Consider the following 16,732-nt stretch of genomic DNA (forward strand, 5'->3'; position numbering starts at 1 on the left):
AACCATTATAAACAATAATGAATATACTAGTAGATTTAATGAACGAGTTAGGTAGAGGTAAACATTCCAACTAAGATTCACTCAAGGGAAAGAAGCTTGTTTTATTAACGAATTTTGGATGCATCTCCTTAATTCTTTTTTAATATCTAATGAAGAGCAGTATTTATTCAAACATTTCATTATTTGATAGAATTTCATAATAAAAATGCTATAGACTTCTCGAACAATCCGATATAAACTAGCAACAGGAAATAGAGAAAAGAACAGCATAATTGAATCTGAATAATCAATTCTTTATTCACACATCGACGTATTGTCATTTATACGCGTTGTTTTTCTCTTTATACATTCATACCAATTTCATACAACTTTCTCACGCGATTCTTCATTATTATTCCTTTTTTGCCTTTCATTTCTACCTGTGAATAGGTTGTTTCGTTCTTCGCTAAACTGGATGAACACTCGTTTAGATACGCTATATTCACAATTGCTACAGTCCACCAAAACTGGCTACGCGCGTAAAATCATTATACAACATTCAAACGCAGAGAAAAGTCGAAACTTAGCGTGTATCACCTCTTACATAACATAAATGGATTTAGAGCGCGTTTAAAATATAATAATGCTAATTATAAACTGTTTACAGATTACAGTACATTTACATTGTCTCATACAAGGTGATCCATTAAATTACACGTAATTGAACGTACCTTACAAAATACGTTCGAAAGAAATCAAGATGGACGGTAAAACATTAGATATAGTGACTCACAAGATGTACATTTATAGAAATATTTGATGTATTATGATGTATTTATGTTATGTGTATTATACTAAACATTTGGAGTATAATCATGATAGTTGAATCTCATTGCAGTGATAATGACATATCACAATGTTTTATAACACACATAATATGTACATAAAAATATTTTGTGATGAATATTCAAATATCTTCGTGAGCCACTGTATGTAGATTAAAATATAAAAATGTCAAGACTCTTTCAAAATATTGTTTAAAAAATCTAAATGTATAAGTTCCTTTTCTTATAAATAAAATTAAAAATGATAAAAATGATCACCCTGCACAGGAAAATAAACAACCATGAAAGTACATTACCATTTTGTTATACTTTTTTGTTTGGGTTGAATAAAAATCCTACACAATGAGTTTTGTTCACTATATACTGGCTAAACAAACTTTCTAGTGGGGGATGGACAGTACACTTCCACCATATTTTTAGTTTTGAACACTCTGTACAATATATCATTACTAAAAAGATGAATAATCTATGAATAAACGAAAACGAAATCAATCGTTAACGTGTAGAATGTTCGCAGATTGTTAAATCTCTCTAACATTTGGCAAATCGATAGACTATGCTGCGCTATAAATAGTAGAAGAGTAGAAAACTTTATTGCGAATTAGTGGACATCGTAGTATAGATATACGCCTTCTAAATTTTTTATTTCTTCTTTTTTTGGCTTATTTTCATTTTATTCCTCCTTTTTGTTTCCTCGTCTATGGTTTGTAACGCAAGAACAAGTGTAAACGCTCTTTGTACTTTTTCGATGGTGTATCTGAATAAATTCAGGTAGCCGCATTACAGGCCGTGGCGTGCTTTAAAAATTGGCATCTGTCACACGGTATTCGACCTGGACAGTACGTACTAGACGATTCAAAGTATATCTTATTGCTCGTTTATAAATAGCTCTCAGTTTTCAGACATCATCTCTTTTTTTCTTCTCCTTCTTTTATACAACAGGATAATCCACTTAAATATCCTCGTAGATCATTCTGTGCACACTTAGGGACAGAGACTAAGAGAGATCACATGATTCAGGTCATAAGTATTTACCTTTCTATATACATGGAATTTCTCAACGTACTTAATTTATTTCATATTTACAACATACACACGCGCAATGTCTCCTTATGTTCTTCCTAAGAAACAGCTGATTCGTTTTTGCTATCGTACAAGATGAAAGCTCGCTCGAACATCACCATATTATAAATTTCTCTAGAAACATTTTACGGATCTGATCTCAAGCGTTTCGACGGCGCCTCATTTGATACTGAAAAATAAAAAGAATTTATTTAATGCATGTTAGTTTATTATTATATTCCACTAAGATCCATGTGTATGGAGACTTTACCAATTCTATTATTACCTAGGAATTCGAAAATTTATTCATTATTTTTCGAGGATTCGAAAATTTTGCCATTATACTTTCATTTCAATAATCGTTTATGTCAATATCCTACAAAATTTTGCAAATTTTTTACAATATTGCGAAAATGTAACATTCTACAATAAGTAAAACTAAAATTAAAATGAAAGAAATGTGTTTATTACATGTGAATTTCCCATAAATAGAAGGATACATAGGAACACAGATACATATACACGTCTAACAGGGAAATCAAATATTTGTTGTTTCGTCTGTACGAGCAGACGTTTACTTTTCAAGTCAAGGTCCAAGACGGTTGAACGAAAGAGCTTACCTAACACACTGCGATCTTGTTCCGTGGTCGCGACGTCACCGATCGACTCCTCCAAAATCTTCGTCTTGATCAGCCTTTGGGTCTGCATATCCGGTATCGCCGCCAATATCAAGCTCGTTGAATTTTTTAAACTATCATACGATTGTTCTAATTGCTTCATTTTCTTGCTAATTTCGTCGTTAACCGTGTGAATTTCTTTCACCTACGAAATTTATAAATTTATAAAAAGATACAAATATTTTCTCCAAAAAAATAATATTTAATAAAGAGTCTCTTTGCAAAAGTTATCTGACAAGTTATATTAGATAATTATTTTTTAGATCATATGGAACGTATACGTACTTGAGTATCCAATTCCTTAACAGATTGTAGTATGGTAGTCTTCACACACTCTCTTTCTAAGGATATTACCTTCATGCTAACATTTTGAGTGGTTTCCTGAAGCAATACCAGCTTGTCCTGCGAAACATATCACATTTTTCAATCAGTGAGCACATCACAACTTTCACCTTTTATAAATTCTTAAACATTTACATGATCTTTCTTCTGATCTTCCGCCACCCATTGCACAGCTCTCGACAATGTTTCATTGATGTCCATCAATTTATCAGATAAATGTACGATTGTCGCATTCAATTGTTCAGTCTTTATCTTTGTCTCATTTGTAATCAATATCTGAGGCTTTTGTGTAATATTTGACAATTCTGTTACTGTGTTCTATAATAAAAAGAAAAGAAAAATAATTTTTTAAATTCTATTCTTGATATAGAAGTAGATTGCAAGTAGACTTCAGATTTTTATGCATTTATGGAAAATTTTAATGAGAAAAGTTTGATTATGAACCTTGATACTTGTAACATTCTGTTGTATCTTTGTTTGGACATCTTGTATCCTAGTATTTGAGCTTTCCAATTTTTCTACTGTGTGACTTATATCTTGTATTTGGCTCCCAAATTTCGCCACATTATTGGAAAGGGCCTTCAAATCTCCTTGCACTTTAAATAATGCTGGGTCCTCGTTGAACCAATCTTTTGCACGATGCAAACTACGTTGAATAAGTGCTAGCTGTAAATAAATTTTCGTGTAAAAATAAATCACTTATTATATCATATAGCATATTAATAATTTTTCTATGTAAATTAAGAATATTTAATATATTTATTAATGAAAAATTAGTAATCATTATTGAATATCATTTTTTTTATTTCCAAGAAAAAAATGTTTATGTTAAGAAATTACACTTAAGAAATTCGAGCATCATGAAATTACCTGCGTTGTAAAATTATTGATTTGAAGCTTGAGATCTGATAAATGAGTGAAGATAATGCTCTGGTTGTTCTGAAGATCTCTCGACAGAGAGTGACATTTTTGCAGGGCATCGGGAACACCTTCGCTACCGGCTATAACTGCAATATAAACGATATCTTGTTTTTTCTTTTTTCTCGTTTTGATACGAGTGTTTATACGTGATAGAATAATTCCAGAATCGATAAAATCTTATCGAATGTTTTAACCAGAAACAAACAGGTACGACGAGTAAACATATTCGAATTGTAATCTATTTGTTTCCTATTGGAATCAGTTTTAAAGACATAATCCGGCCTGTGAGGATTAAAATAAATAAACTTCATCGAATATTTGAAATACCATTGATTACGAATTTGTATTCATTGCGAAAGCAAATAAAACAGTGTTTAAAGTCGAATTGTAATAAGAATACTTGAATAATAAGAAACTCTCGAGAATTCTTAGTTAGACGTAGTTGATATCGAAATAATTTAATATGTATTTATTTAAGGTAGATAAGTATTGATACCAACTTAAAATTTCTTGCTACTCAAACAACTCTAATATCAGCTTTAAAATATCTCAGTATTGAAATATCGGCTTTATGTTAACTTAAGAATTACTTTTCTTGATGTGCATCGCAATTATCCTCAAAGACCTGACTGAGAATAGTTCGAATGATTTCTACCAATCGACACCAAGTACATAATCCAATATTTATCAACATATCGGACTGACGATCTCGCTCGGTTAAGCATATTACTATGCGACCATGATCGTCGCGTTGTAAGCAAATTATGTACTTAGCGTCAGACTAACAGCCTTATTTTATAAATACCTTTGAGCCACAAATTAACGTAATCAGCTAAAAAAGAAACTAAAATAAAAGAAGTATAAAAATGAAAGAAGAAAAAAGAAGTTACAAGACGCATTTCTATTCTGGAACTCGATTATATAGGGATCGATTCACGTAACAACGTGATTGGATTTATGAAAAAAAATAAAAATAAAACGAAAGATAAAAGAAGTGTTCTTGACTTTCAAGCGAAGAGAATTTAATTAAACTCTTCACCTTGAATTCTTTCTCTTTTCAATTAAAGTTTTTCTTAATTTCTCGAATTTCTATTATTATTGAATCAATTACTGTATTACTCAATCTGTATTATTGGATCGTAAGTGACTCGTATAACAGTTTGGGTAGAGTTATATAATTTAAGAATAACCTATTTTAACCCCTTAGTTTGTGTCATTGAATTATAGATGATTATAGTAGTTTAAATTAGATTTAAATCAGGGTAATTAATTTGAATTAACTTTACAACATTTAATTTTAATTTTAATTCTATATCTTACTTGATGGGTTTCATTAACAATTTTCATGATATAAAATACAAAATATAAATTACAATTACATTACTCTAACTGACTTAATTGATAAACGTATGAAATTAATTTGAATGATGGACCTATGAAAGAACTTTTCTTTACATAAAATAGATACAACATGTATAGATATACATTAGATAAGATATGAATTATACTGTAAATCAAGTTTTTTTTGGCTGCGAAGCCGAAGCAAAGAAATATATATATATATAAAATATAAATTAAGATTAAGTACCTACTGCAACTTTATGTAAGCCCTTAACTTAATTTTAGATTCGAATTAAAATAAAATATCTTTTTTCAGGTATTTAATTTTTAATTTGTATTCTGTGTTTTATGTAATAACGACCATGAGTCGTGTTTATTATGCAAAATACAGAATCTAAATTAAAACGAAATACCCTATATATACGTAAATCCTTAATTCAATTCTAACTTGGATCTAAAATAAAGTATTTCTTTTTTTAGAAGTCTCTCTGGTGAGCGTTCTTCAAAGATGCAATATACCTTGGTCCAGTTCGGTCCGTAGAGCAGTAAGTTGCTGACGAACGTCGATGAACAGCCAAATTAAACTAGCGGTTGCTAATACAGAGGCACAAGCCAGAAAGGCACTACAAGCTTTAAAAAATCCAGGACAAGCTCGACTTCGTCTGCCTCTGCATTTGCGGCCATTTCTAGTCGATATATTCCAGTATTCCGACCGTTCGTCGCTGCTATCTGATAGTAACTCCTAGAAATTGTTAGGATGATCAGTCCCAGTCTGCCGTTTCAAAACCTTTTTCCTTGACGTTTATTTCTTACAAAATCTCCTCATATTTATACTATTTCAAAATGTCTCTATAATTTTTTAAATGATTTATTCATTTATTTTATAATCTGCTTTTAATTTAATTTTGTTTTTCTTTTAAACCTGTTTATTTAAAATGTTGGGAAGTTGCAATATATATCTGTTTTTTGAGATGGAAATATTTCTTCCAATTTTTTCATGATCAAAGTAAGATGTTGAAGTAAGGCTTAAATTTGATACTAAAATAAAATGTTAGGTTCTTAACCCAGATATTGTTAAATTTTGTTCTTTTTTATCATAGTTTTCAAGATAATGTCATTTCTCATCTATTCAGGATTTAAAGTAAATATAATAATTAAATACTTGTTTTAGGTGCCATTTGTTATTCCAACTGTCCAAATAAGAAAATAACCTTCTGAAAGAATGATAGACGTGGTCAATCAAAAGGTCAATTGAGTTGAATAAGATAATATGGATAAGAAAATATACAGCTATAACATATACGCATTGCATACAGTTGTACAAGATGCAATTTATAGCCGTTTTAGATTGATTGTTGAAAAGAAAATTAAAAAACAAAATTTACGATTGTTTAATTTTATACAGAAAAAGAAGCAACAAAAAGGATGAATGAATCAAAATGAATACTTAGAGTATCGAGTACTTAGAACAATTATTCACATAATTTTAACAAGATCAAGCATTTGATATTTAGTATTATACATAAAGTAGCAAAGAAAAGCCAATTAGGAACAAACAGAATAAAGGTGAAACAATCAGGAAATGTGCCAATTAAACAAAATCCTGTACTACTTGTCCATAAACTCTACATTCTCTCTAATCCTCTTACATGTAAGTCTCTTATCCACTCTCTGTTTACTGTTAGTACAAACTTTTCCACGAAACAACATTTCATACATTATTAATGCAACCTATTATATGGTTCATATAGTATTATACCCAATGTAAATATTATTGATATAATATATTATATTATATATTATTATTGATGTACATTATCATACATATTATCATATTACACATACATTTCACATTTTACAAATTAATCAAGTTATGAATATTCTATATTTCTATTGAGAACATTTCCAATTCCAGTTTGGTAAAATTTCAGATTTATCTAGAAATTTTCACTAAGTATCTCTTGCTATACCTTAAGTCGCCATCTTATTCGTAGTATATCCAAAACATAAAATATTATATAAATATTTATATTTGTTTTTATTAATTTTTATAAACTACTTAAAATAAGAAATTATATAAGCAATACATATTTCCATTTCAACTTTCGAAATTTCATATTTGTTCTAAAACTTTCGTCGGTCTAATTAGCTATTTTCTGATGAACGTATAATTCAATCCTATAATTCAAGTGTTATAAATTTAAGAAATTTAAAAAACAAAATTTTAGAAGGTATTTTATTCTTATCAGAAAACGCCTCTAGCATTTAGACTCAAATACAATTCTTAATTTAAAAAAACATTTTCCTAAAAAGGCTTCAATGTTTACAAGAAGGTTTACAAACGGTAATCACTTTATAAAGAATATTTCATTCTTATTACCTAAACGCACATACAAATCTTTGATTTCAAAATACATTTCCTCTGAAAATCTAAATTTTTACAAATTCGAACAATTTTACAAAGGATTCCGTCTCGTTTCAGAGAACATTTTTGGTCACGGTCAATCGATACGTACTTGAGAGCTACGTTTTCCGGAACTCCGTCGGGAAACAATATGCGGAGGCGCCAAGGCATCGAGCTCCTTCCGTTTCTTCATCTTCTTCGTCGGCTGACGAAGGGGCACTGTCACTGCCACCGAGTCCATCTCAGGCAACACCGAACCGCCTATCTTCGTTTCGTTTCACGCGAGCTTGTCGCGCACGAGGAGTTCTTTCTTTCTTTTCTTTCTTTCTTTCTCTATACTTCTTTATCAACCTTTGCACGATACACACACGTTGATAATCGTTCGCAGCAGGTTCATTTCCGTGCTTAAAATTCGGTCGCGTTTTCACCGTTTCAAACTGCGAGAACGCGACGATCTATAATTCACAGCTCTGTGATCACATTTTTCCGATCCTATCGTTTCCGCGAATAGAATATTCATTGGTATCGCATCGCGTGATCATTTTCTCTAAAAACAGTTGAGTTTGCACATCAAGATGTATGTTTCGACCCGTTCCAATTTTTTTGTTTGAAATATTGTAGAGTATTTTTAAAATGGAACAGTTTTATGAAAAACGACTAGAGTGAATTTTAAAAATTTGGAAAAACTAGACAATAGTGCAATAGCTTCTTCTAACTCTTTGAGTATTTAGCAACCTCGTTATATGTCCTATGACTGTGAATTCATTAATTATTTAATAATTTACAATTATCTAAATGTATGTTTGTTAAAATTAAAAAAATTGTACGGTGCATTTGCAAATATTCTCAATTTTTCAATTATTGAGAAATTCGTTTACCGCACAGGTCATCTCTGTCTTTTCCAAATTTGTATTCGTAGATTTTTCTCAACTTCTTGATATCCAAACGCTCTTGGAAAGATTCTATATTCCCATCCTTTTTTCAGCTTCTCTATTGTTCAAAAATTCTTTCATCGGGAGAACAATCGATCATAGTCAAGCTTCTACAAATCTGTCAACGATTTCTTCAGCATACCCCCGTATCGCAATATCGATCGATCGATCGGGATGCTACAACAGCAAGGGACCGGTCCTCGAGTGGTAGGAAAAGAGGTCAGGAAGAACAAAAGCACCAGAAAGGCAACGGCAAACAGAACCTCGACTAGCTAAGAAAAAACGAGAAACAGCAAGAAAGAAGAAAGGAAAAACGAAAAAAAAAAGGAAAGAACATAAAAAAATGGGCACAAGGTACGATAACGTGGCCACGATGATTGTAAACAATTTAAATGTATCAATCGAAATTGTTCAAGGTAGTCGACTCGTTAGATAAGGAAACTCGAATAAAGCACTCGAACGTATGTACATTATACATATGCGTGATAGCAACGCAACACTATCAAGTGAAGGACTATCGAACTTTAGCAAGTTGAATTTTACACATCCTCCAATATGAGTTTTAAAATTCAATGCGAGGTAAAATAATCTAAAATAATCTAAATTTTTATGTAAATTATATATAGTTTAAGTAGTTTGCAATTTTTTGTTATTGCTAAAATGATTGTAATTATTAGTGGCTGATTATAAACGTGCCTTAATACTGAATTATTAAAGAAAATTGAAACTGCAATTAAAGTAAAATATGAGTTTTAATCATATAAGATGTGATGCAGAATTAATATATGTACATTATAAATTGAAGTTTAGATTTATATAGATTATGAGTACTACGTAGATTACTAATGATTTCTTAAGTATAATGCAACTGATATCTGCAGCACTATTTAGACGTAACATTTCCTAAGGCAAAGTATAAATTCACAATTTTATGAATATGTCATTTTATCTTACGAGCACTTTTTTTCCCGGTTGCAAAGATAAAAAATCTTCGTTTAAACGAATTCAATAATCCTGGAGATAATTGAAGTTAAACTATAGCTACAACGACGCCATAACACCAAGCACTCCAACTCCTCAACCCACGAGCATCGACCGGAAACCGCCAGTGGAACTAAACCAGATGGAAGGAAACTTATGATAAAACTCGAAGAATTCCTGCGTCATATTCTACCGAATCGTATCTTTCTACTGTTAAAAAAATTTTTTAATTTGTAAAAAATATGAAAGAATCGTTATTACGATACACGCGATTTCTTGCATCAATTGTGTGCCAAAGACTTTCTTAAAACATGAGTCTTTCTCTAGGTTGAAACTAAAATAAGATTGGGACATAACAAATTCGAAACGAAACTCAATAGAATACTAAAAAACCTCTGTCAATCGAAAAAGACATAGTAGATCTTACACCATGAATCGTCACTATTTGTTTTCTTATAGATATATCGTCGTCGTCGTATTACGAAACTCAGGATTCGCAATTGATCACTGTCATGGACAAGGAGAAAAGCACGAAGAAAGGCGCGATGGAACAAGAGGAATCGCGTCACGAACCGAACATCACCACGAAACGTTTCATACTGCGGGTTCTCTTATCATCGTCTGCCCGTCGTACCTGACAACGTATACAGGTAACATCCGTACGAATACACTACCACATGAATGAGTACATATAAATCTGAGTACATATTTGTGCAGGTATATACATTCATACAAAAGCAAATTGAACGCGCGTGATCGTGTATCTAGCGAGAAAGAATGGAGAACAATGGACCAGATGTGGTAGTTGTCGTCGAGTTATGATGGTTATTTTACTGTTATAGCAAGGAAACTTTTAAATAATGCTTGTAATTGGATGTGTTGGTTGGTATCGACTGCGTTGTAATTAATGTTCTGAAAGTGGAATTATTGCTTTAAATGACAATCCAGTCGATCGCTCGTTTGTTTTTTAAGATATGTTTGAAAAATGTTAGGAAGTTGAAGTATATTTAGTTTTTAATCTATACTTTTTTTTTAGAAACAATAATTAAAAACATGTATTGAAAACATTTTTATCTTTATTTTAGCCATTATTTCCGCAAATGAATGACTTGCTCTTAGAGAACTTTTAAATTGTATGACATTACAGAGGGACAAGTCAAGACCTTGCTATAATATGGAAATCGTTACAGATGTTACAGTTATACATATGCAGAGAGTTATAAACGTATTAACCTTCAATCGATCACAATTTCGCTTAGAACAGCGTAAGTTATTAGATTATTAATAAAAGTTATTACAAGTTACTAAATTGTGGAATATTTAATTTCATACATATTGTAGCTTTTATTTCATTAATTGTATACTTTCGTTGCATAAAATATATAATATAAAATAAAAATACATGTAAGAGAAAATGTGTTGAATTAAAAAGCTATTAGTGTCATCAATGATCCAAAGATGATAAAAAGTTACTAAAATACAACACTATAATAATAAGCAAGCGAGAAATGAGCTTTATAAAATACAATTATACGAATACGTGTTTGTAAATAAAAAAAACTTCAAGAAAATAAATAAAAATAATAATACATATTACGTTACACTCCCAGTAATCTACTTCATAAATATTTCATACAAAATAGGTTAGACTTGGTGGAAAAAATATCTTAACGATTCTATTTACATAAAAAACTGGTAATAAATTAAACTTAATCACCTACGCAACCTATTAACTGGTAGATCTGGATGTAAAAATGGAAAATGAATTTTCCATGAAGACATGAAGTTGAAAAAATATCCTTATTTTATATCTGTTGGAAATTTAGATAATAGCGATTGGTATCCGACTCTAATTAACTGTAAATACTACTCACATATCAGAATGTCGGTTTAATAAACGTTTTATGGCGTCATTAGGTTTCTCCACTGTGCACCTTATCTACAAATTGGACAATAAAATAAGGGAACGAAAGACAAATGATTCGGTACATGTTTGGAATGTTTCTGACCAGAAACTGGCGCTTCTGAGATGAAGATAAGGGAAAACTAAGTATTCAATAAAAATTTGTTCGGATCTCTATAATTCCATGCGATTTAAGAGTTTCATACTTTTGCATCTATATTCTACTATTTTCTACGTTTTTATCATTACATCATTGAATTTCAAGCGGGCAATTTATGTAGCACTTGTAAATTGCTATGTATTTTCTTTGTGGAAATAAACGATATAATCAACAGTATCTTTTTTCTTGCAGTAAGCAAAGAGACATCCGGATACAGAGGATTGCAAAAAAATGGAAGATAGAAAAACAATAAACGGGATGAAAAAAGAGAAACATATAGTAAAACAAAGATCTGAAAATATAGAATATCTATAAGAATAGAAAATATAAAAATATAGAACTTTAATACTGCAAGAGTGAAAGATCTCGAGATCAAAAGAAATCATGAAAAAAACAAAAACTAAATATCATAATTTTTAATCAAGTAAGAAGTAAAAGAATAAAAAAAAGATGTACTTCATAAGAATATGTAACCTTGAACAAATGAAAGTTCCGTAAAAGGAACAAAACTTCGTTAGAACGATAATTAATGTGGTATGGAATGTTCAATGATTTCGCCTAAAAAATAGAATCCTCACGAGTGAATGTTTTTAACTATTCAAACCATATTTTTCTCAAGAACAACTTATTCCATTCGGAAATAGAATTCTCTTCAAAAAAAGAGAGAAAAAGAAGGGGATACTATAAAAATAGAAATTTCGTCAAACAGAAATTATAGAAAAGATATTGGATCAAAAATAAAACAAAATAATAGAATACTTATATTTAGAGCGTCTCAGTAACGGCAACATTGAAAAGGACTACATAAATAAAAATTTTCAAAAAAAGAAATTATAGTCTTTAAAGGTAGATTGTAATAATAAAACTCTTATATTTAAAGTATCTTACTAATCATAGTACAATTGTAAAAGACTTTGTAAGATTAGTCTTTTCTCCAACAAAAAATTATAGAATTCTTAAAAGCAGCAATGCTGAATCAAGAAATGGATATCTCTACTAATATCCAAAATGACACATGCACTTCTGATTTCGTACACCTCCTTAAAAGTCACCAATATCGCGAAAGCCGAGCACGCATGACTTCACGGTAACACGCAACGAACGACACAAATATTAACGCAATACTCGCGATTAGCAGCGATTGACGACGCGACTTAATCGCGTTGCGCCGCTTCCATCTCAGATTACGTTTGCACAACAGTGCAAAACATTCAAATGAAAAATCGAACGTTTCATTGATTTCTATGCAACTTTTTTGTTCTTTATTCTTTATTTTTTCTCCCTCCATCGATCGAAGAGGAATTTTCTTTATCATATTGCTCAATTTCAAGTAAACCTTACGATATATTATTCATAGGCTAAGAATATATTATCAATTAAAAATCGATTATGATAATTGATCTGGGATGATAAACTAGATTTTTTGGATAATTATGCACTTTTATCGAAGACTTTTTAAATTAGTAGTACAGTAATTGTTTCATTAATTAATAGCTTTTCTTAACTTTTAGTTCTATTACTTTATCTTGCTGTAATGGAAAATTTTTAACGAATTTATTTGAAAGTTTTTAGAAATAGCCACTCAAAAATAATTCGTAAAAATAGTAACTAAACTGTGAATGTTCATAAATTTACAGGAAATTTGAAATTGCAAAAATTCATAAAAAGCATATAATATGCTAAAATAAATAAAATATTCAAAGTTTGATATATTATAATATATAGTTAGTGAAACGAATCTCTTGAGTCATATATATAAAAAAATTATTTTGTAATTGACAATGTAATAAAATTATCAATTATTATTTTAATTTCCTTTGTTGCTTTAAATACTTGTTCGTTATATTTTGTTCGAGACATGGAGTCACAACTTATGAATTTCTGCTGTTTTTAACGCCCATATCTTATCAATTCCAGGGCTGTATCGAATAATATGTACAACCTCATTCGAGGGAACTCTCATAAAAATTTAGAAAGTACATTTTTAAAACAGAAACTTCATTTACTATGTTATGTATTACTCTAAGTAATTCTAGATGGTTGTAGTTGTATTATTAATTCAATGATAATTACGTCGACAGGCGATTAACTGTCTGTCAATATAATTCAATAGTCTATTTGCATCTCCTACATCTCACGACCAATTAATACAAAGTGTAGCTGATACCTTAATTATTTCATATGATGTAATAATTCACCTAGTATCAGATTCCAAGACAGAGGAAATCGGGAAATCCGTTGGCTCAAAGTCATTTTCTTTCGTTTACAAACAGTTTTACGAAGATTCGTCTTGCTTTTATATCAAAACATAACCATAACCTAACCTTTGAAATTAAATCAAAATTTTTTGTAAAATTTTAGTCATTTTTAATTTTTGAAATTATAGTGACCTATTTCTTTATTGTTCAATTATTTAGAAATATTTTTGTATAATATTTTCAAATAATAACAAGAAGTATTCAATTTAAATACCATTTCCAATTTTCGATATACACGGAAGCAATTGAATCAACCTGTAGAATAACATAATTATTTTGACACGCTGTCTACGCAAATTAAACGATTATGTTTTTGATAAAGCCAATGAGGAAAATAATATAATTATTATAAATACCATTTTCATATCTCTTATGATGAGTATAGACTTAAATAGCCTTAATTATGATTTCTGTATGAGTAAACAAAAAGAATGACAGACAGAATGACCAAAGTGCAATAAAATAAACGATCAAAGTATATTAAACAGTTCTAACACATGAAATACCGTTAATTATTGCATGTATTTATTGTGTATACACTACTCAACGATACCAATTGAGGATTAACGCGATTTCCTTTAAGGATATGTTTTAAGGACTAAGTTACATCTTATGAAAAATTAGGAAGAAGCGGATAATCTTAAGCGATAGTGTACGTGATCGCAAGTATGACGTATCTGTCATAGTCGCGGGGGTTACTTAAGCAAATCAACCCCCTCGTATATCCACCCCTATAAGATAGACACAAGAGTTTTCGTACGTCACTCTATTAAAGACACTTCTATGTGTTCGCTGGACGATTGGGAATCAATAAAAGAGGAATAGAACCGTGTACACCTGTCGACCATCGAACGCTTCAAACACCAAAAACCACAAGCACTTGGTGCATGCGGAACTTGACCTACGTCCGGTATAAATTATACATACAATTCTCTGATCGATTCACGAGTCACAAACTCCACAATACAGGACCGACAAATCGTACTAACACACGATTTATAACTTAATATACAGCTTTAATAAATTGCGGACTGTTAAATGAATCAACCAGCATTATTTGTTAAATGGAATTATTAAAGGCTACGAACGATAGAATACGAGACGAAGAACGTAGACAACGCCTCTGCTATCTCACCGCGTACCACTCGCGCTGTGCGCAAGATATCGACTGACTGAGGGTTGGTACGCGACCGTGCTCGGTCTATTCTGCTAGGAATCCCTATGATAACAATTCGCGGTAATAGGGAATTTTGAATTAATACGAAGTGGATGAAACAGAGTAAAGTAGGAACGAAAGAGAAGGAAAAACAGCAACGCGCGGGATTCGTAAAAATAGAAAAATAGAGCCGTTGTCAGCGATAACGCGACCGATAAGATTCGATAGATATTGATGTGTCGCCACTGTAAATGTATATTGAAAAAATGAAATCGCATATCGAATATTATCTGGATTTTGTGGCAAAATAGACAAAGAGAAATATGGCATTTTTAAATGGAAAAAATGGAAAATATAAATTAAACTGAACTTGAAAACATTAAACATCACAACGTTTAAATTTTACATTAAACGATCGATATTTCGATTGAAGAATAATTTTAGCGGAAATGAATGAACCGAAACAAAAGTGTTCCTATTTATGACTATTTATGTATTAAACTTTCTTGTCGGATCTTTACTGTCGAATACATTGCTTTATAATGAACGCTGATCTAAATTTACGACGCTGTTGGAAATAGCAAAAATAGACATTTGTATATTGGAAATTCGAAAATATTCCACCTATATTTCAGCAGAGGAATTTTTACTCGAAAATGTCATAGAATTACATTCACATGAGATAAATATGACGATTTTATAAATATATGCATTAGTTTGCAAGTTTTTGTTACTTTGAATCAAGCAGTATAAATGAATATAATGAAGTTCATAAATTATAAATTAAGTCAAGTTTACTAATGTTACTTTACGATAACAGTATGATTCTTTGTATTTTTCCCAGTATCAGTTCCAGAATAAAAGCGGCATAAAGCAATTTTAGTAATTATCAGTCACATTCAATCATCAGTATCAATATGAATTTGATAACATCCACAAATGAAGAATTATGTATTTACCTGATTTTATAGAGATATCCATCCTTTTAATTTCTCCATATAAAATAACAGCCAGCCAGGACAGTGCTATCAACCAGAATGTAATTAGGACTGCTGCCAACCACAATGATATGATCCTCATATCAGACTTGCTACATCCACAAGAATCAGTCTGCTTCATTTTTGTTCTGGCACTTAATCGATGTTTCCTGTAACGTGGTATTATATTTTACACATAATTTACATACTTAGAACTTCAAATTTAATTGAAAGCTTACATACAGGTTTGAAAAACGCGCGTTTTTTCTTACCGTTTAACTTTCTTCTTTTTAGGTGTAAAATCCAAGTCCGATATATCGGAATCACTTTCCGACAATAGATCAAGGAGATTTATGGTTTCTTTGTTCGAATTCTTCATTGTGATTGGAGAATCATAGCACGGGTCATGAAGTTAACAAACGGACGTGAAATCGTATTGACGGCCAATTCAATAACATAACCTCTCTAATTGATATGTTAGTCATCAAGAAACCTACTTTAGCTAGCAGCTATGTAATATTCACTCTGATTACTTCGACTATATATTACGCAACATGACTTTAGAGTTATTTCTGAGTCTCACATATTATTGCTTTGGTACGGTTGTGATCAAACGATCCATCCTCATGTATCTTTCACGACATAACCTAGATATATACTACATAACTGGAGCATTGTACTACCCAAGCACGTTTTCTTTTCGTATCATTCTGACATCTGGCGGATAAAGGAGTAGATACAGAAAAAGTGCATTTGATGCACAATTTATTGCAATTAAATTTATTGTGTCAGAT

The 16,732-nt window shown here is 30.8% G+C and overlaps 1 protein-coding gene across 7 annotated transcripts; it reads right to left on the bottom strand.

The window, feature by feature from the left end:
• Nucleotides 1-272: 272 nt before the first annotated feature.
• Nucleotides 273-16,605, bottom strand: LOC132914262 (uncharacterized). 7 transcript variants are annotated; one of them, XM_060973229.1, is made up of 9 exons: nt 14,733-14,981; nt 7,684-8,026; nt 5,687-5,909; nt 3,776-3,912; nt 3,350-3,571; nt 3,041-3,223; nt 2,849-2,965; nt 2,507-2,708; nt 273-2,076 (listed from the first exon to the last, which is right to left on the bottom strand). In XM_060973229.1, the coding sequence occupies exons 2-9, from the start codon at nt 7,810-7,812 to the stop codon at nt 2,033-2,035; spliced, it is 1,257 nt and encodes a 418-aa protein (XP_060829212.1). In that variant the 5' UTR covers nt 7,813-8,026; nt 14,733-14,981; the 3' UTR covers nt 273-2,032. The 7 variants fall into 7 exon arrangements, with proteins under 7 accessions (XP_060829212.1, XP_060829211.1, XP_060829213.1 ...); XM_060973228.1 differs by having other exon boundaries at nt 7,684-8,118; XM_060973230.1 differs by having other exon boundaries at nt 7,684-8,118; nt 14,894-14,968.
• Nucleotides 16,606-16,732: the final 127 nt, after the last annotated feature.

The sequence above is a fragment of the Bombus pascuorum genome, chromosome 14 (genome assembly GCF_905332965.1).
Source record: "Bombus pascuorum chromosome 14, iyBomPasc1.1, whole genome shotgun sequence".
In the NCBI taxonomy this organism is placed as follows: domain Eukaryota; kingdom Metazoa; phylum Arthropoda; class Insecta; order Hymenoptera; family Apidae; genus Bombus; species Bombus pascuorum.

Excerpts from the sequence above, each read along its gene's own strand:
- LOC132914262 (XM_060973229.1), bottom strand. The coding sequence starts at position 7,812 with ATGGACTCGGTGGCAGTGACAGTGCCCCTTCGTCAGCCGACGAAGAAG. Across the intron at positions 5,910-7,683 it reads CCGGAAAACGTAGCTCTCAA|GAGTTACTATCAGATAGCAG; the intron begins GTACGTATCGAT and ends AACAATTTCTAG. Across the intron at positions 3,224-3,349 it reads AGAATGTTACAAGTATCAAG|AACACAGTAACAGAATTGTC; the intron begins GTTCATAATCAA and ends TTTTTATTATAG.